Source organism: Otolemur garnettii, unplaced genomic scaffold (assembly GCF_000181295.1).
Source record: "Otolemur garnettii isolate 467f Iridium unplaced genomic scaffold, OtoGar3 scaffold00046, whole genome shotgun sequence".
Lineage (NCBI taxonomy): Eukaryota > Metazoa > Chordata > Mammalia > Primates > Galagidae > Otolemur > Otolemur garnettii.
In genome coordinates this window covers 7,355,461-7,375,248 of record NW_003852441.1, presented here as the reverse complement: position 1 = coordinate 7,375,248, position 19,788 = coordinate 7,355,461, and the positions used below count along the sequence as shown (strand labels likewise).

The 19,788-nt window shown below is 41.7% G+C and overlaps 1 protein-coding gene across 1 annotated transcript in view; it reads left to right on the top strand.

Annotated features, from left to right (window-relative positions):
- Positions 1 to 19,788, top strand: part of DNAH9 (dynein axonemal heavy chain 9) — a 373,298-nt gene that overhangs the window by 245,254 nt on the left and 108,256 nt on the right. The window contains exon 50 of the mRNA XM_003791085.1: positions 7,533 to 7,958. Within this exon, the coding sequence (XP_003791133.1) occupies positions 7,533 to 7,958 (426 nt within the window). The remainder of the gene's footprint in view (positions 1 to 7,532; positions 7,959 to 19,788) is intronic.

The window sequence follows — 19,788 nt, the reverse complement described above, 5'->3', positions numbered from 1 at the left end:
AAAAAAAAAAAAAAAGATGCAATAAATGTTCAACAATATGGAGTTGGATAAATAAATTATGTACATTTATGTGAGAGAAAGCTGTGCATTATTTATTCAAAATCATATTCTACAAAAATAATTGACATGAGAAAGTTTTAAGATATTTTCAGTGAAAAAGTGGGTTCAAAAATAGCATAAACAGTGATTGATATATATATGTTTGTACATACATATGTGCATACATATCAATATATGTATATCATTTTGTGATCATATATTATATATACATATGCAAACACAGAGATAAATGTATGTGTGTATATATATGTGTGTATGTATGTACATATGTATATATGTATAACAGACTCAAAAGTGATAGGAAAAAATAAAGTTACTGAGTAAAACATCAGGACATAAATAATGTTTTGTCTCTGAGTAGTAAAATTATGACTCTTATTTTTTTCTTTTCTTTTCTTTTCTTTTTTTTTTTTTTTTTTGAGACAGAAGTATGTCACCCTCGGTAGAGTGCCGTGGCGTCAATGCTCAGAGAAACCTCAAACTCTTGGGCTTAAGCGATTCTCTTGCCTCAACCTCCCAAGTAGCTGGGACTACAAGTGCCCGCCACAGTACCCAGCTATTTTTTGTTGTAGTTGTCATTGTTGCTTGGCAAGTCGCGGGCTGGATTAGAACCCGCCAGCTCCAATGTATGTGGCTGGCAGCCTAGCCGCGGAGCTACAGGTGCCAAGCCCATGCAGCCCATTTTTAAGAATCTTAAATGCAACAGGAGAGACAGATGAATAAACAATGAATTATAATTCACCAGGTTTGCTCTGTGATAGCTGCCTGGCTCTGGCAGTGCCCCTTGTGCTGACTTGAGAAGGTGGCCAACAGCATAAGGAGGCACCATCTCTGGGTGGGGGCTTAGAGAGGCTGCTCACCTCCCAGACATGGGACACTGGAATACACAGCTTCTCTAAGTACTATTCTCATCCATAAACTCTTTGAGGACTCATGAATATTCAGTGAAATACTGTCACTGCAAGCACCTGTACATTGCTGGGTCAGTGAGTGTTCAATGACTATTCCACCCCATGGGAAGACTGAGCATGGAGAAAGCTGAATAATTCATCCAAGACCAAACTATTGTGGGTGACAGACTCAGGATTCCAAACCACGTGTGTTCTCCCTCAGGTGCCTTGAACACAGTAGAAATCTTAAGTTTCTGAGGCTCTCAAGACTGCATAAATGCCTGTGAATTGTGCTTAATTTCTAATTTAAAGTCAACCCTTTAATCATAGAATAATATCATTTTATAGCTAAAAGGCACATAAAAGACTAAAAGAATCACTTGCCTCTGTTCCCCATAATATTAATAGTCAGGCCAAGACAAAGAGGCCTGAAGACATCCCCAGACTCCAGGGCAGGGCGGGATGGACTCCCGGCCCCCAACTTCTGTCCCACTGCATCTTCCAGGTTCAGAGTGGCCTGTCCTCGTCCCTGGACATCTCCCCTCTTGCTAGTCTGTGACAATAGAGATCAGCCCTTCCCCTTCCCCATAAAAAATCTGTTTCCCTTTGAGCCTATCATTCTTATTTTCATCCTTACCTTTGCTGAATATTCTGCAATAAGAGTGTACTCTTTTCATAAATGGACAAAACAGAATGACCTTATAAAACAGTTAAGAATAAGAAAGAAATGAAACTGCAAAAGAGCTAGAAAACTTCTCATAAGGTTTCAGATCAATTTTTATGTATGCGAAAGGACTTCTAAGCATGGAAACAAAAGACAATGTCATTTAGGAAAGGGTTATTCAGTGTAACTACATAAAAACTTTAAATTTCTGTAGATCACAAAATACCATAAACAACATTTAAAAAGAACTGTGTAACAGATAGGAAAAAAGAGTAAGTATCCTTTCCCTGTAAAAAGCTCTGATGAACTGTCCTAAAATTTTCCTCTTGGTTCCTCTCCCACCACTTACTGCCCTGCCCACCCTTGGCCCTTTTCTGTGGTCCCCCCAACCTGAGAGATTCAATTGTATGGACCATGTCCATGGGCCACCTTCACACTATAGCTTCCTAGACCTTTGACCACACGATGCACCAGGAGGTTACAAGGGAGCAGGGGGTGAGAGTAAGATCCAGGTAGTCGTTCCTGGGCTCCAGCCTGTCCTCAGCTGTGGGATTCCTTCCCCAGAGTGCTCTGTCTTTCTCTGGGCTCTGCTGGCCAGGATTACCCAGGGATGAAAATGGAGCCACCCAACTGAGCCCATCCAACACTACTAACCCAGGATAACATACCATCTCTTAGGTATCTTCAATCTACACTTTTATAAATGCAGTAGCTCCTCGGTAAGTTGACCACCCAAGGGACTGTAACAAACTGGTCAACACATGGAAGAGGTCAACCTAAGGAACTAGGCCTAGGGTGCTGATATGTACATGTGTATGTCCAATCTACGAAAAGTAGTTCAACTGAAGGAGGTTGTCAGTGTAGGGCGGTGGTCAGCTATGGAGGTTCTGCTATAGTTTCTTTAGTTAGCTTTCCTCAAAAGAGCTGTCTCATCTTTTTGCTTCAGGCGCCTTAGCTAATAAATACAGTGATCAAAAAGAAAAAGACACACCTGTGGTCCCAGCTACTTGGAAGGCTGAGGCAGGAGACTTGCTTGAGCCCAGGAGTTGGAGGTTGCTGTGAGCTGTGATGCCATAGCACTCTACCCAGGGGGACAGCTTGAGGTTCTGTCTCAAAAAAAAAAGAAAGACAAATAGCCCAGGAGAGAAAGGTCAAGAGCAAACAATTCACAAAACAAGAGATTCAAATCACTTGTAAACATACAAAAAAATTTAACATCACTAGTAAATGCATATATGTGTATACATGCACAGGTGTGAATTAAAGCAATGTTGTGATCCCATTTTCAATCTATCAAATTGAAAAAATTAAAATAAATATTACCCAATGTTGAAAAGGATGGGAATATATATAGGTTCTCTCAAACACTGAAGATTGGTATAGGAATTTCTGGGAAATAATCTGATCCTATGTACAAAGAACAAGAAAGATGTTTCTGTTCTTGGACCTAGCAAATCCACTTTCAGGAAGATTATCCTAAAAAACTAATCTAGGAGTTTCACCAAGATTTCTATAGATGAATCAGCAAAGCATTCTCTATAAGGTACATTTTTGGAAATGACTTAGGTTTAGATATATTGTGGCTTGTCCATATACAGACTTTTTAAAAATCCTATTCAAGAAGAATAATTGGTAACTTTTCTCTCCCACCTCTTTTTTAAGTTGTCAATATGTTTTGCCTACACTAGCTCTGAAATATGTCCCAAATCCAATCACTTCTCACCATCTGCACTGCAAAAGCCCTGGACTAGGCCACCCTCAGCTGCGCCTAGACAGCCACAACAGCACCCCTAACTTCTCTCTCCAAATCCACTCCAGACCTACCGCAGAGTGTCCACACTGCAGTAAGCGTGTCTCAGAGCATAAGCCACATCACTTCACTCCCTGCCCAAAACTGTTCATGGTTTCCTACTGAAACCAGAATGAAACTCAAACTTCTCCCCATGCCCTCTGGAGCTCCTTGTGGTCTGGTCCTGAAGCTGACCACCTCTGGGCACTCCCCTGACTGTCCTCTATACCTGTGGTTCCCCCCCAGACTCTAGAGTGGTATCATTTTGTGGCCTGTTAGGGACTGGTGAGCAGTGGGCCCGTGATGGAAGCTTCATCTGTGATTACAGCTGCTCCCCATCACTCACATCCCTGCCCATCAGTAGTGGCGTCAGATTCTCATACCAGCACGAACTCTACACTGCACATGTGAGGAATCAGGGTTGCTTGCTCCTTATGAGAATCTAAAGCCCGGAGATTTGATGTGCTTAAATCATCCTGAAACCATCCCTCCCACCCCCAGTTTAGGGAAAATTGTCTTCCACGAAACTGGCCCCTGGTGCAAAACGGTTGGAGACCACTGCTCTGCACCATGAGTCACAGCCATGCTTGCCGGTGCCACCAGCCTCCAGTCCAGGGACTGAGCAGCCTGGAACATCCTCTGGCAAGTCTCTTTCTCCCCACTTAGATCCCAGCTGCTGTGCCAGCTGGTCAGAAAAGCCTTCCCAGAGACTTCCCTCACTAGCTGACATGGCATCATCACATCCCAAGAATTCTCTATCTCATCAACACTGGTGGGATATTTTTTCCCACTATCCAAAATTTCAAAGACTTATCTCTTTTTTTGCCTGTCTCCCCCACGTGAATGAGCAAAAGGCTTTTCCTTGTCTTACCCGCCGCTGCATCCCCATCACTCAAAATAAATGCCTGACACATGCTAAAAAAGTGTTTGTCCAATGATGACTTTGCACTCATGTTTGTTTATTCACTTATTCACTCAGTGAAGACTTATGACTACCCTTCTTGTGCCAGGCAATGCTCTGGGGACCTGTGACACATTTATGAACAAAGACTCTGCCTCTATAAAGCTTATAATCTAGCAGAAGTAAGGGGCAAGAGGAAATAAGCATAATAAAAAGGCAATTAGTACAGCGTAGTAGAACATGACAAGTGCTATGGAGCAGAGTTGGGAAGGGAGGTAGGAGAAGGAGGGGGCTGCCGTATTAAAGAAGGTGATGGGCAGAGACCTTCCTGAGAAGGAGAAGCTTGAGGAAAGCTTGGGGAACAAAGGGTTCATTAGACAGATACTTGCAGAAGAGCAATGAAGGCCAAGGCCACAGCTAGAACAGTAGCCCTAAGGCAGTGTGGGATAGAGCCAAATGAACCTGAAGTTGGCTCACTCAAAACAACATCTGCCTTCTGAAAAATGTTTCTCCTAGCTTGTGTTAGTACTACAGTACCATATCTGCCCACCACAAGGTAAATGGCTTGAGGATTCATGGGGAACCAAGCAAGATCATTTCCAAGGACTTTTTAAATTTTGACTTGTGTTGGAGAAAAGTCCCTTGTCTTTCCATCTAGTCGTCCAACACACGCATTGAGGACTATTTACTATGTACCAGTTTTTCTTCTAGGCCCGGGAGCTCCCACAGTTAACCAGGTAGCTTGGGGGTCCTTGTTCTCAGGAAGAAGAGGGACATAGTAAGTGACCAAGGAAAGGGCAGTAGTCATTTCAAATTCTCTGAAGGACGTTCTCACAGTGCTAGATGGGAAATGACTAAGAAGGGGAGATTGGCGAGTTGATTTTTTCAGGGCAGGAGACATTTGAATTGAGATCTTGATGGATGCGGAGGTATTAGCTATGCAGATGGCTTAGAGGAAATGTTCCTGGCAGTGTCCTGAGTTAGCAATGAGCTTGGCAAATCAGCACGCCAAAAGGATGTGACAATCATGGCTAAAGCACAGTGACGGAGGGAGAAGGTGGCCCAGAGGGAAGAGTCAGGACATGTGTCTTCCAACGTGAAGAAACCAGAGTATAAGAAGGAAACCCATGTACTGGGGGGACACAAGAGCAAGAGCAAGTCCACAGAGCCCTGCAGACACTCATGCCCACGCCCAGCTCCGTGCCCAGCCTTCCAGACACTTGAGTGAGAAAATCCCCTCACAGCTAGGTCTTCTGTGAACTAACAACCAAGACAGTTATGGTTAATCTAGAGATACATGAAAAGACTGGAGTTGTTACTGTACACTGGAACATTGACAGTGATATTCCCACCTATGCACACTGCTTAACTTAGGCTATTTTATAGTTGTGGCATTCTGTGTTTCCATTTGTTTGTGTTTTCCCACCCTGCCCTCTCTCACACCTGACAACAGGTGCACTGGTGTCCCCTCTAACCTGCACTGACCTTCGTTCCTGCCCCAATAGCTTTGTCTTGACCAAATGTGAAAACCATTGCAAAAGAAAATGGAGCAGCTTCCTCAATACTTCCATTAGGGACTAGAAATAATTCCCCTTGTTTATGGATTTCCAGGCTTGAGAGCACCTCAAATTAATTTGGCACAAATATCTATGCTTTGAAGTCAAGATTCTGGCCCACTTACTAACTCAGCCCTAAAAGCAAGGGGTTTCACAGTATTTTCAGAGCCCATAGCTCCATGGGGAGTTCCAGGACCAGAGCAGGTAGCAACCACCTTGTACCAACCGGAAATGAGGAGAGCTGACCAGGGGTGTTTCCAGTGCCCCTTTCAAAGATACTTCTACCTGGGAAACACCATAATGCCTAGCTGTTTGAACTATGAGCAGGAGTCCTTCACACAGGAAACTTGTGGATACCAGCAGATGCCCCCAGTTTATGCCTGCTCTGACACTAGAAGGTCAACCTTGGGTCTTCCCCAGCATCCCAGGGAAAACCAGGTCTGGGTCATCCCCTGGTTCTTCCGATGGAAGGTGAAAATTCAATATACAACCACAGTAGGAAACAAGTTCAAGGAATTTTACTTATAGAAGCTGGGTGGGGAGGGCTCCAGGAGTCAGGAGGACAGTCCTCTATCCCCAGGTCACACACAAAAAAGAATTAAGAATCAGGGAGAGAGAGGGAGAGGAAATCTTGTAGCAACTAGAATGCGGTAATAAAGTGTGGGTCACTTTAAGTTCTTGACCAGATTCCTGAATGGTTCAGAAGGAAGTGGAGGAAAAGCAGGAGCCCAGACTGCCAGGTGGGAGAGGTGCACCTAGGTTAGCATCTTCAGCCATCAGCTTGAGCCAGTTAGGCGTAGAGTAGAACTGGGAACTGTCAATGGCAACTGAGCTCCACTCTGGTATGAGAAAGTTAAACCTATATTCAAAATGGATACTGAGCAACAGAAAATTTTAAGGGTTCCCTGCACATGGTCATAGGCATCTCATTAAATGGCATGGCAAGCTATAAATCAACTTCATATGCACTTATGATGAAATTTCACTTAAAGAGTAGTGGGTCCATCTGTCCCCAGTTTACAGACAAAGGAGGCAAGGTCTGGAATGTTCAAGTGACTTGCCGGCATCAATTCATCAGCCATATCTTTCTGGAGCAAGTGAAACTTGGGGTGACAAAGTCTGGAGACCAGGCAGAGTGGCTGATTCACAGGCTGTGCCTAGCTTTCCGTCTGAATTATTTCTTGGCAGAATATGCTACTTTGCTATCAGGACAGTCAAGTGTAGGTAGAACAAGCTCATGGAACAAAGCAGTTTAATTAAAGAAAAAAAATTGAGTTGGATTACAGTGTTATTCTCTTCAGTCCAAGATGGAAATTAATTTATAATAACCTTATCTTTTATTCATGGCATGCTGCATATTTCAGAGTATGTCGGCATCCTTATATTTTTCAGTTGAATGTGAAATAATTATGTGTTTCTAATGGGCTTCGAGTCAGTTGAAGTGCTGAAAGAATGGAGCTGAGTCTTGGCTAACCATTCAGGGAAATCGGAAGCCACTGGGGAGAAGCTTTGGTTTCCTATGGATGAGTCATGATGTTTAAAATTCAGAAGGCTGCTGTTGACTTTAAAGCAGCCCTTTCAGATTGATCGCTCCACAACCTAACTCCATTAGTGGCTGAGGACAAAGAAAGCCCATTCATTTTCCCCTAACGACCTCCTTCTCTTTTCTCAGACAAATCTGACGGAGCTCAAGTCTTTTGGTTCCCCGCCTCTGGCCGTCAGCAATGTCAGTGCTGCGGTGATGGTACTCACAGCCCCTGGAGGCAAGGTGCCCAAGGACCGGAGCTGGAAGGCTGCCAAGGTCACCATGGCCAAAGTGGATGGCTTCCTGGACTCACTAATCAACTTTGACAAAGAGAACATTCACGAGAACTGCCTCAAAGCAATCAGGCCATATCTGCAAGACCCAGAGTTCAATCCGGAGTTTGTGGCCAGCAAGTCCTACGCAGCTGCTGGCCTCTGCTCTTGGGTCATCAACATTGTGCGGTTCTACGAAGTGTTCTGTGATGTGGAACCCAAGCGCCAAGCGCTGAGCAAAGCCACCTTAGACCTCACAGCTGCCCAGGAGAAGCTGTCAGTCATCAAAGCCAAGATCACTGTGAGTGAACCCAGAGCCCTCCCCAGCGTCCTGCTAACTAGCCTCCATACAAACAACACTCCCCAGACATTACTTAATGCCTAATGCTGCAGTTTTTAAAGAGAAGTGGTGTCAACACATAAGAAGCCGTGCTCTGTAAAATAGTTTAAAAAGATTTATTCTGAGTCAAATTTGAGGACCATGACCTAGAGCCATGCCTAAGAGTCTTGAACAAGTGGACTTAATGTAGTTGGGTTTTATACAGTTTTGTTTTATACATTTCAGGGAATATGGGAACTACAGGTAAAGCCATAAATCAATATGTGGAAAACATATATTGGTTTGGCCTGAAAAGGTGAGACATCTCGGAGCAGGGGCTTCTCGGTTATAGGCAGGATTTTTTTGATTTTTGTTTTTTGTGGTTTTTTTGAGACAGAGTCTTACTTTGTCACCCTCAGTAGAGTGCTGTGGCGTCACAGCAACCTCAAACTCTTGGGCTTAAGTGATTCTCTTGCCTCAGCCTCTCAAGTAGCTGGGACTACAGGTACCTGCCACGATGCCCAGCTATTTTGTTGTTGTTGCAGTTGTCATTATTGATTTTAGCTGGCCCTGGCTGGATTCGAACCCGCCAGCCTCTGTGTATGTGGGCAACGCCCTACCCATTGAGCTACGGGCGCCTCTGGTGATAGGTAGATTTTAAAGATTCTTTAGCTGACAATTGGCTGAAAGAGTTAGGCTCTGTCTAATGAACCAGGAGTCAGTGAAAAGGAATCCTGAGTTAAGCTAATGGTCTGGTTATCACAGGCAAACTACAGGGCTCACACCCGGACTCAGGTGGTTTGTTGTGTATGCTGAGGACCTGCAGGTATGTCATGCACAGCCTTAGGCCAAAATGAGTCATAGGGGACAGCTCTAAGTAGGGAGGGGACATGGGGAGGCATGTTTGATGTCCTTTCTCATGACTAACATCTCAATGTTAGGGATCCCTTGGTCAAGAGGGGGTTCAGTCAGTCAGCCACTGGGGAGTAGCCTTAAGATTTCATTCTAGTTCATAATGGAAAAACCAAATTTTTATGCAAAATCTCCTCATTTTTAATAGAGGTAACTTTTGACATTTCTTTTTCAAACACCATACGGGTCAAACAAGACAGTTTCAATGGGTGGTTGATTTACCTCCTGGTTGTATAAGGTTTCCATTTTTACCCCTGAGGGAAGAAAAGGTAACAGACAGATATGTGTAACAGGTGAACATTATTATCCGTGGACCCAACTGTCATCTTATTAGCCACAAATGAATTCAACATTTTTGCACTTGATAGGAAAGAACAAAAGGTTAAAATTCTGACATTCTTCCCCCGCCCCTTGAAATGCAGGTTTTAGCTGCTTTCCTTCACCTTTTGAACTACTGCACAACCCATTCTAGTGGCCCTCTGCCCGTCCCACTCTCAGCAGCGTGGACATATAGGCAAGCTGTATGCTGTCTGCGTTGTCTTATGGAAGCTTTTAAAAGTCAGTTACATATTGTGGTTTAGGTGTGGTCCCCTACCTATAAATAAAAGTCGTAAGGGCCATTAACTTTTATAATCCCCCTGAGGCTATTATTACTGTATCTGCTTCACTCAGGACTAAGGGATGGGAATGGTGATATCAGGTTCACAACTATTTGGAGAGATTTCCCATATCAACCTAAAATAATTGAAAGGCTCAGAACCCAGTCTGAAAGAGTCTATTCAAGTGAAAAGCTGAGAAAAGCCATCCAGGAAACACAGATTCCAAAGAAATAGGATCAGTGCTCCAGAGTTAAAAGTTAAGGTCTTGCTTACATAGGCAGAAAACAGACATTTAGTAGGATTGTAGCATTTTCTGTACAAGGCTGGTTTACGAGTTACAATTTAACCCTTTGACTGCGGAAGGCTCACAAAGAAACTGTGCCTACAGACAAACATCTTAATTCCACACCTACAGGCCTCCTTGGCCTCAAAGGGTAATTAGTTTTCTTTGCCACGCAATTTGTTTCTATTTCCTTCCCAATTTAAAGGAGTATATTTAACATTCCATCTTAGATAATGTGATAGTCACGAAGTCTTTTTGTGTGTAAGAAAAATAAGAGCGGAAATAATCTATAATGAAGGTCAATCAACAGTGAAGAGGAAATGGGTCTTCCCTGGTGCCCATTGTCACAACATTTTGCCAAAGAAGGTTGGGAAGGAAGAATGCCATTCTAATCAGAGAAACAGCGGTTACAGCTTCCTGTCACATGACTCAGGTCCCATAATCTCATTCCCTTAAGATGAGAAATATTTTTAAATTTGAATAGCTCAGAGTGTCAAGGCATCAGTGGAGCTCACTGCAATGTCAAAATCCTAGGCTCAAGCATTCCTCTTGCCTCAGCCTCCCAAGTAGCTGGGACTATTGCAGGAAGACAAGACCCAGTGGAGAAAAAGAGCACCCCAACACCACGTTTATAAGAGCAAGGGCTTTATTCACCAGCCAGGAGCTTACGGCATACAAGAATTCCTAATGGCCGTGATCCGGGACTGGCTTGCTCTTTCCCTTTTTATTGACAGTCAAAGAGTTCCACCCCACAGTTACCCTTCTCATTGGCCAGTTTGAATCAAGCAGGAGATGCTATTCCAGCCCCTACAGAACTACAGGATTTCACAGAACTCCAGGAAATTAAGTTTACAAATTCCCAAGAGCTAACTCACCATGGAGAGCACCCTGCAGGTGTATCCCTGTGGTCTCCTAGACCTCACCCTTCTCAGGTATCCTCTCAGGACTACAGATGTGCACCACCATGCACAGCTAGTTCTTCTTTTTTCTACTTTCTATTTTCTGTTTTCTGGGTCTCACTCTTGCTCGGGCTATTCTCAAACTCCTGAGCTCAAGCAATCCACCTGCCTCAGCCTACCAGAGTGCTAGGATTACAGGTATAACCTCAAGGGGCCTTCAGATTTGAAATTATGAATTTTCACACCCCCATTAAAATGGATACTACTGAAGAGACAGAGAGAAATTGTAATCATGGAGGAGAATACAGCAGCTAAAAATCAGTTCATCAGTCCACAGACTTCAGTTCCAATCCAACCTATAATATTTAGAAAGGTCTTTAAAATGCCCAGACCTCAGCTTACTGAAGTAGAATGGACACAATCATAGTACCTGCTTGGTGGGACTATTGCGACAATTAAAATATGAGTTGCATATAAAATAGGAACTCAGGGCGGCACCTGTGGCTCAGTGAGCAGGGCACCGGCCCAGTATACTGAGGCTGGTGGGTTCAAACCTGACCCCGGACAAACTGCAACAAAAAATAGCCAGGCATTGTGGTGGGTGCCTGTAGTCCCAGCTACTCAGGAGGCTGAGGCAAGAGAATCACCTAAGCCCAAGAGCTGGAGGTTGCTGTGAGCTGTGACACCATAGCACTCTACTGAGGGCAACAAAATGAGACTCTGTCTCTAAAAAAAAAAAAAAACAAAAAAAAACTAGGAGTTCAGAGCCTGGCCTCTACTGCAGAGAGCAGTAAGAACCCCCGCCACCCTTCTGAGCCTGACTGAATCTACTCTGCCACACTTGCCCCCATCTGTAGCAGGAAATTAATGCAGACAGAAGACTCCAGGCACCATTTGGAAGAGGAAGCAGCTTTATTCACCAGCCAGGACTAATGGCTGGACTAGTGTCCTAAAAACCGAGCCCACTGACTCAATCTCTTGCCTTCCTTTTATACATTTTTAGGACTTGGGTGCACGTGAGAGTCACGAGATGTGAGAGATGTGACAGACGTGAAAGTCTTGTGATTCAAGGGAAGGTCAGGTTGGCCTGCGTCCTTGGTACCGGGCTACCTGTCCTCAAAGGTGGCATAAGATTAGGGAAGTTATAAGGTTACTACATAGGTCTAGCACATACCATGGGAAGGGCATATAGATAACAGAGACGTCTGCTATGGTAGAGATACTAATGAGTGTTACAGACTGTCTGGCTAATGCCTGCACAGAGTGATCAGGACAGAGATTAGCTCTGCTTCTGCTCTCTTGCCTCACTTCAGGTGTGTGTGCTGTCTGTCACAGGCACATCTAGCCCCCTGCATGGACTCAGTCACTGCTGTGACCAAGTTCAATACCAAAAAGAATGTTCTGGATCTTGAAAGTCTACATGTGCATTCTAGGAAAATGAGATTTTTTTTTTTTTTTTTTTTTTTTTGGCTGGGGCTGGGTTTGAACTCACCACCCTACCCTTTGAGCCACAGGCATTGCCCAAAAATAAGATTGCTAAAGCCAATGTATCATGATGATACACAGGGTTTTACAAACTGTTAAAGGTAGGATTACAGACATTCCACAGGCCTCATGCAATATGGGTTTATTGATCCTTAGATTGAAATCTAGGGCAAAAGGCTCTGGCTAAAAGGTTCTTTGCAACCAACCTCTATTTTAAAAAGACGCTTTGATAAAAACAACTCATCTCTTCTCAGCATGTGCTTTATAAATCCAGATGTTCCTAGAGGACCAGTTTACTTCAAACAGGTGGTAATCACCATGACAATGGCCCCTTCAACTAGCACCAAGTCCAAAACACCATAGCATCCCCATTCTGCTTTGAGGGGGGAAAAGATACCTCCCACCCCCTACTAATTTTCCTCTTCTTGGGGCTCTCCCAGAAAAGTGTAAGAAGAACTGCATTTTCCTGACTCAAGTTATTTTAACTAAAGGAACAGTTGGTGCAAAGGAAATGTTTTCAAACTGTTTATACCTTTTCAGTAGCCAACATTCACATGACGAGTCACTCAACCTACGAAAGCAGTAAGAACGTCTTCAAAATACTTGGCTACCTTTGGAAGGCAATTCTTTTCTGCCAAAATATTTTCTTTAAAAAATGTTTTCTTGCTTTTAACAGCCTCGTCTCCGTTTTTTGCTTATACACATACCTGTCAACATCCCCAAAATATGGACACATCCTACTGACATCAGAGGAGACGGACTTATAGCCATCCCTAGCACAGAGGCCCACCCAGGGCAAGAAAATTTGTCCCTATATGCTGCTGAGGCCATTGACTGCTCACCCTAGTGTCTCTCTCTCTCTCTCTCTCTCTCACACACACACACACACACACACACTGAAGCCTTACTTTTAGGATCTTAGGACAATCCCAAGTAAAGAATTTTATTTTCAAGATACATAAAGTGGAGAGGGTAAAGCATATTTTAAAACAGATTTTAGGGCAGTGTCTGTGGCTCAAAGGAGTAGGGTGCCGGCCCCATATACTCCAGGGGTGGGTTCAATCCCGGCCCCGGCCAAAAACAGCAATAAATAAATAAATAAATAAATAAAACAGATTTTACAAAATGATTTCAGTTTGATTGCTTTGCGTAGAGTAGAAATACACAAACATGTCAACAGTAGCGATTATTTTGGGGTGGTGGATTTTGACTGTTTTGGTTTATTTATTTGATAATCTATATTTTCTTTGTGTTCTATAATGAACATATGTTACAATTTATAAAAGTGACAGTAATGAGAAGAAGTATACATTATTCTAACTGAGTATATAATCATACAGAGAGTAAAATACCACGTCATAGAGAAAGACTGCTAATGAGAAACGGCAAGCCCCTCATTTCTTGTATCTGTTCCAATTGATGATTGTGGCCACACTGGAGCCGGCTACCTAGAGACTTAACTGTGTTTTATTTGGCCCACAGATACTATTTGTAGATGATATAATTAATTGCCAATATTTAAAACAGCAGGAGCTTTATATAAAAATCTGATATCTAGCCAGTCTAAAAATAGTCGCAAGATTCCTGCCTAACATTAATTGAGCCTGGAGTTAAGAAGTAGCTTTCCAGGTGGCCCCTGTGGTTCAGTGGGTAGGGCGCCAGCCCCATATACCAAGGGTGGCGGGTTCAAATCCAACCCTGGCCAAACTGCAACAAAAAATAGCCGGGCATTATGGTGGACACCTGTAGTCCCAGCTACTCGGGAGGCTGAGGCAAGAGAATCACCTAAGCCCAGGAGTCGGAGGTTGCTGTGAGCTGTGTGCTGCCACGGCACTCTACCCACTCTACTGAGGGCCATAAACTAAGACTCTGTCTTTACAAAAAAAAAAGAAGTAGCTTTCCAGTTCAAGCAGGCAATTTTGTGCATTTTGTCACAATCTTCACCAACTTTTATTTTTTTCAACACTAGACTCATCCAACTATTATCTTCCCTTTCTCTGCGTATTTGCTTTTCTGACTTTTGTGTATGTGCTATGCTGGTATCTCCATTTCTTGATGTATCTTAAGGAGGCAGTTGAACTTCCTGCTACCTGGCTGAGACTGTGAGTTGTCTGTCCCCATGTCTTCTAAACATAGCTCTGATAACTAATTTTAGTGGCTATAACCTTTATTTCCTGTTCCATCACATAGAGGCAGTTTCCTTGGAGCCCTCAGTTTTAAGATGAAACTATTTTTTACCTTTGCTTTCAGCCCTTCTCTTCCTTCTACCTCCCAACTTCTGCCATCACCACTTGTATTTTTGCTTTGTAACTGCCAAGACTGAAAACATCCACATTCTCTTCTGTAACCAGAATTAAGTGTCCCATGCTCTGTCCATAGACTGCTTCGTAAAGTTGAAAAATCGCTAAGTTTCATTTGTTTGTGAACACGTCACATTGTTCATATCAGATAAGTGGTACGCTATAATTACATTCCTTTTGTTATACAACTTTTTACCTCAGGAGCCGCTACCTTTTCTCCACCCACCCCGTTTATTTGCATAGTCTCCATTATTTTTAAGCTCTCCATTCAGTTCAGTATTTTATGAAGACCTTTTTTGTTGCTCCTCTCCAGATCTTTCTCCCGCGCTGGTTTAGAGCTCCACTCAGCATTGCAGCATCACCCCTTTCCTGGAGTCACTTCCAATGACTTCCTAACCCCACCTAGGCCTTCTTCTTCCTCAGTTTCTTCTTTTATTTTACTATGGCTTATTCTCAAATAACTTTTTCAGAAGTAAAGTAAGAGGTAAATTTCCTAACAGTTACAGTCTGGAAATGTCTTTATTTTGTTCTTAAACTGAACTATTTTGCTGAGTGCAGAATTCTGAGTTGCTAATTTTTTTCCCCATTGAACACAGAATGCTTTATGTTCTTGTGGGGTGAGGAGTCTCTTCAACAGTCCCGCACTATTCCTTTGTATATGTAACAATGTAACACTTTCACTGCTTTCTGGAAGTATTTCAACCTTTTCTGGATTCCTGGAGTCTGGAACTTTACATCCATGTGTATTACTGTCGTTCTTTTTCTATTCATTATGTTTGACACGTAAAGACTTACTTTCTTCAGCTTTGGAAAATTACCATTATATTCTTTGGTAAAATCCCCTCTGTTTTCTTTTTAATCTATTTCTGAAATGCATATTGGTTGAATGTTGGACACCCTGGATTGGTCCTTTGTTTTCATACATCTTTTTGTCACTGGGTTTTCTTATGTTTTTCATCTTCTAACCCTTCCCTTGAATTTCTTATTTTTACGTCAACAATAATGGTAATTTCCACAAGAGTGTTTTTGTTCTCTCTCTCTTCCTTTTGATAGCATCCTGTTCTCATTTCATAGAAGAAATAATCTTGAATCATCTGAGAAACTGTGAAGGGGTGTAAATTTGTTGTTACTGTTGCTGTTTTTAGTCATTACTAAAATTACCTCTTTTTCTCAAGCCATCAGTTTTTTTCTTCTTGTTTCTCTTAATCTAGGTGTTCATTCAGTGTTTTCCTGTCCTTTTGTGTTTACAAAAGTAGCTGTCAACAAAAGTAGCCAGCAAAAGCTATTTATATCTCTGCAGGCAAGGGGGAGCTAGTTGACTAGTGGGACTTTTTTTTTTTTTTTTTTTTTTTGAGATAGAATCTCACCATGTTCCCCTGGGTAGAGTGCTATGGAAACACAGCTCACAGCAACCTCAAACTCCTGGGCTTAAGTGACTCTCTTGCCTCAGCCACCCAAGTAGCTGGACTACAGGTGCCCACCACAATGCCTGCCTATTTTTTTGTTGCAGTTGTCATTGTTTAGCTGGCCTGCGCCAGGTTTGAACCGACCAGCCTCAGTGCATGAGGCTGGCACCGTAACCACTGTGCTACAGGCACCAAGCCTAGTGGGACTTATATTATTTTTTGCGTTTTTTTTTTCAGTATGTATTTTCTTATTATTTCTGTATAAATACACATTTTTTATTAAATCATAGCTGTGTACATTAATGCAATCATGGAGTACAGTGTGCTGATTTTATACACAATTTGAAATATTTTCACCAAACTGGTTAACATAGCCTTCATGGCTTTTTCTTAGTTATTGTGTTAAGACATTTATATTCTGCATTTAGAAAGATTCACATGTACCCTTGTAAGATGGACCATAGGTGTAGTCCCACCAATCACCCTCCCTCCACCCATCCTCCCCCCTCCCCTATCATAGGGTACACCATTTTCAATCTTCAACAGGTCGCCAGCCAGTTCACCCAGCACCATTTGTTAAATAAGGAATCTTTTCCCCACTCAATGTTTTTAATTGGCTTGTTAAAGATCAGATAACAGTAAGTAGGTGGGTTCACCTGTCCCCTGTCCCCATATTGTTGGGCTATAATTTGGCTATAGCTTTCATATGAAAGCTATAAACTAGTTTCATAGTAGGGCTGAATACATTGGGTACTTTTTCTTCCATTCTTGAGATACTTTGCTAAGAAGAATATTTTCATGAAGGAGTTTACATGTCCTTTTGTGTTTACAAAAGTAGCCGGCAAAAGCTATTTATATTTCTATGGGCAAGGGCCGAGCTCATTGACTAGTGGGACTTTTTTTTTCTCCATCTTTCTTTAAGGCTGCATAATATTCCATGGTATACATCTACCACAATTTATTGATCCATTCGTGGATCGATGGGCACTTGGGCTTTATCCATGACTTAGCAATTATGAATTGAGCTGCAATAAACATTCTGGTACAAATATATTTGTTGTAGTGTATTTTTGGTCTTCTGGATATATACCTAGTAGGGGAACTGCAGGATCAAATGGCAGGTCTATTATTAGTTCTCTAAGTGTTCTCTAAACATCTTTCCAAAAGGGACGTATTAGTTTGCATTCCCACCAGCTGTATAAAAGTGTTCCCCTTTCTCCACATCCATGCCAGCATCTCTGGTTTGGGGATTTTGTGATGTGGGCTAATCTTAGTGGAGTTAGATGATGTCTCAAAGTAGTTTTGATCTGCATTTCTCTGATGATTAAGGATAATGAGCATTTTTTCATATGTCTGTAGGCCATGCACCTCTGTTCTTTGGAGAAGTTTCTCTTGAAGTCCCTTGCCCACCCTGAGATGGGATCACTTGTTCTTTTCTTGCTAATACACTTGAGTTCTCTGTGGATTCTGGTTATTAAACCTTTGTCAGAGACATAACAGAAAATATCGTCTCCCATTCTGAGGGCTGTCTGCTTGCTTTAGTTACTGTGTTCTTAGCTGTGCAGAAGCTTTTTAGTTTGATCAGGTCCCAGTAGTGTATTTTTAATGTTGCTTTGATTGTCCAAGGGGTCCTCCTCATAAAATATTCACCCAGGCCAATTTCTTCAAGTGTTTCCCTACACTTTCTTCTAATACTTTTATAGTTTCATGTATTAAATTCAAATCTTTAATCCAGTGAGAGTCTATCTTAGTTAATGGTGAAAGGTGTGGGTCCAGTTTCAATCTTCAACAGGTCACCAGTCAGCTCACCCAGCACCATTTGTTAAATAGGGAATCTTTTCCCCACTCAATGTTTTTAATTGGCTTGTCAAAGATCAGATAATAGTAAGTAGGTGGATTCATCTCTTGGTTCTCTATTCTGTTCCATGCATCTACCTCTCTATTTTTGTGCCAGTACCATGCTGTTTTGATCACTATCGATTTTTGGTATAGTCTGAGGTCTGGTAGCATGATTCCTCCTGCTTTGTTTTTATTTCTGAGTAACATCTTAGCTATTCAAGGTTTTTTCTGATTCCATATAAAATGAAGTATTATTTCTTTGAAATCTTTAAAGTATGACAGTGGGGCTTTAACAGGGATTGCATTAAAATGATATATTGCTTTGAGCAGTATGGACATTTTAACAATGTTGATTCTTCCCAGCCATCAGCATGGTATGTTTTTCCATTTGTTAACATTTTCAGCTATTTCTTTTCTTAGAGTTTCATAGTTCTCTTTATAGAGATCTTTCATATCCTTTGTTAGGTAAATTCCCAAATATTTCATCTTCTTTGCCACTACTGTGAATGGAATAGAGTCCTTGACTGTTTTTTCAACTTGACTATTGTTGGTATATATGAAGGCTACTGTTATGATTGTTGATTTTGTAGCCTGAGACACTGCTGTATTCCTTGATCACTTCTAAGATTTTTGCAGTAGAATCCCTGGTGTTTTCCAGATATACAATCATATCATCTGCGAAGAGTGAAAGTTTGATCTCTTCTGACCCTATATGGATACACTTGATCGCCTTTTCCTCCCTAATTGTGATGGCTAAAACTTCCATTACAATGTTAGAAAGCAGTGGAGATAATGGGCAACCTTGCCTGGTTCCTGATCTGAGCGGCAATGATTTCAAGTTAACTCCAATCAATACAATATTAGCTGTAGGTTTGCTGTAGATGGCCTCTATCACTTTAAGAAATGTCCCTTCTACACCAATTTTCTTAAGTGTTCTGATCATAAAGGGGTGTGGAATATTACAAAAGCTTTTCCTGCATCAATTGAGAGAGTCATGTGGTCTTTGTTTTTAAATTTATTTATGTGATGAATTATATTTATGGATTTGTGTATGTTGAACCAGCCTTGGGACCCTGGGATAAAACCCACTTGGTCGTGGTGTATAATTTTTTTGATGTGTTGCTGGATTCTGTTTGTTAGGATTTTGTTGAATATTTTCACATTAATATTCGTTAGTGATATTGGTCTATAATTTTCTTTTCTTGTTGGGTCTTTTCCTGGTTGGGGGATCAAGGTGATGTTTGCTTCATAGAATGTGTTGGGTAGTATTTCTTATTTTTCTATCTTTTGGGAAAAGTTAAGTAATATAGGTACTAGTTCCTCTTTCAAGGTTTGGTACAATTCTGATGTGAAGCCATCTGGTCCTGGGCTTTTCTTTTAGGGAGATTTTGTATAGTTGATGATATTTCAGAACTTGATATAGGCCTGTTCAACATTTCCATTTCATTGTGGCTAAGTCTTGGAAGGTGGCGTGCTTCCAAGTATTGGTCAATTTCCTTCAGATTTTCATATTTCTGGGAATAAAGTTTCTTGTACTATTCATTAAGGATTTTTTTAATTTCTGCGGCATCTGTTGTTATTTCTTCTTTACCATTTCTGATTGATGAAAGTAGAGATTTTACTCTTTTTTCCTGGTTAAGTTGACCAAGGATTTATCTATTTTATTGAGCTTTTCAAAAAACCAACTTTCTGATTTATTGATCTGTTGTATAATCCTTTTGTTTTCAATTTCGTTTAATTCTGCTCTAATTTTGGTTATTTCTTTTCTTCTGCTGGGTTTGGGATTGGAATGTTCTTCCTTTTCCAGTTGCTTGAGATGTCCCATTAAGTTGTTAAGGTCTTCTCTTTCCATTCTCTTGAGGAAGGCTTGCAGTGCTATAAATTTCACTCTTAGGACTGCCTTAATGGTATGTAGAGGTTCTGACAATTCGTGTCTTCATTATCGTTTTGTTCCAAAAATTTGGTAATTTCCTTCTTAATCTCGTCTCTGACCCACCTATTATTAAGCATAAGGTTATTTAGCTTCCATGTTTTTGTATGAGCCTGCAGATTCCTGTTGTTATTGAGTTCAACTTTTATTCCATGATGG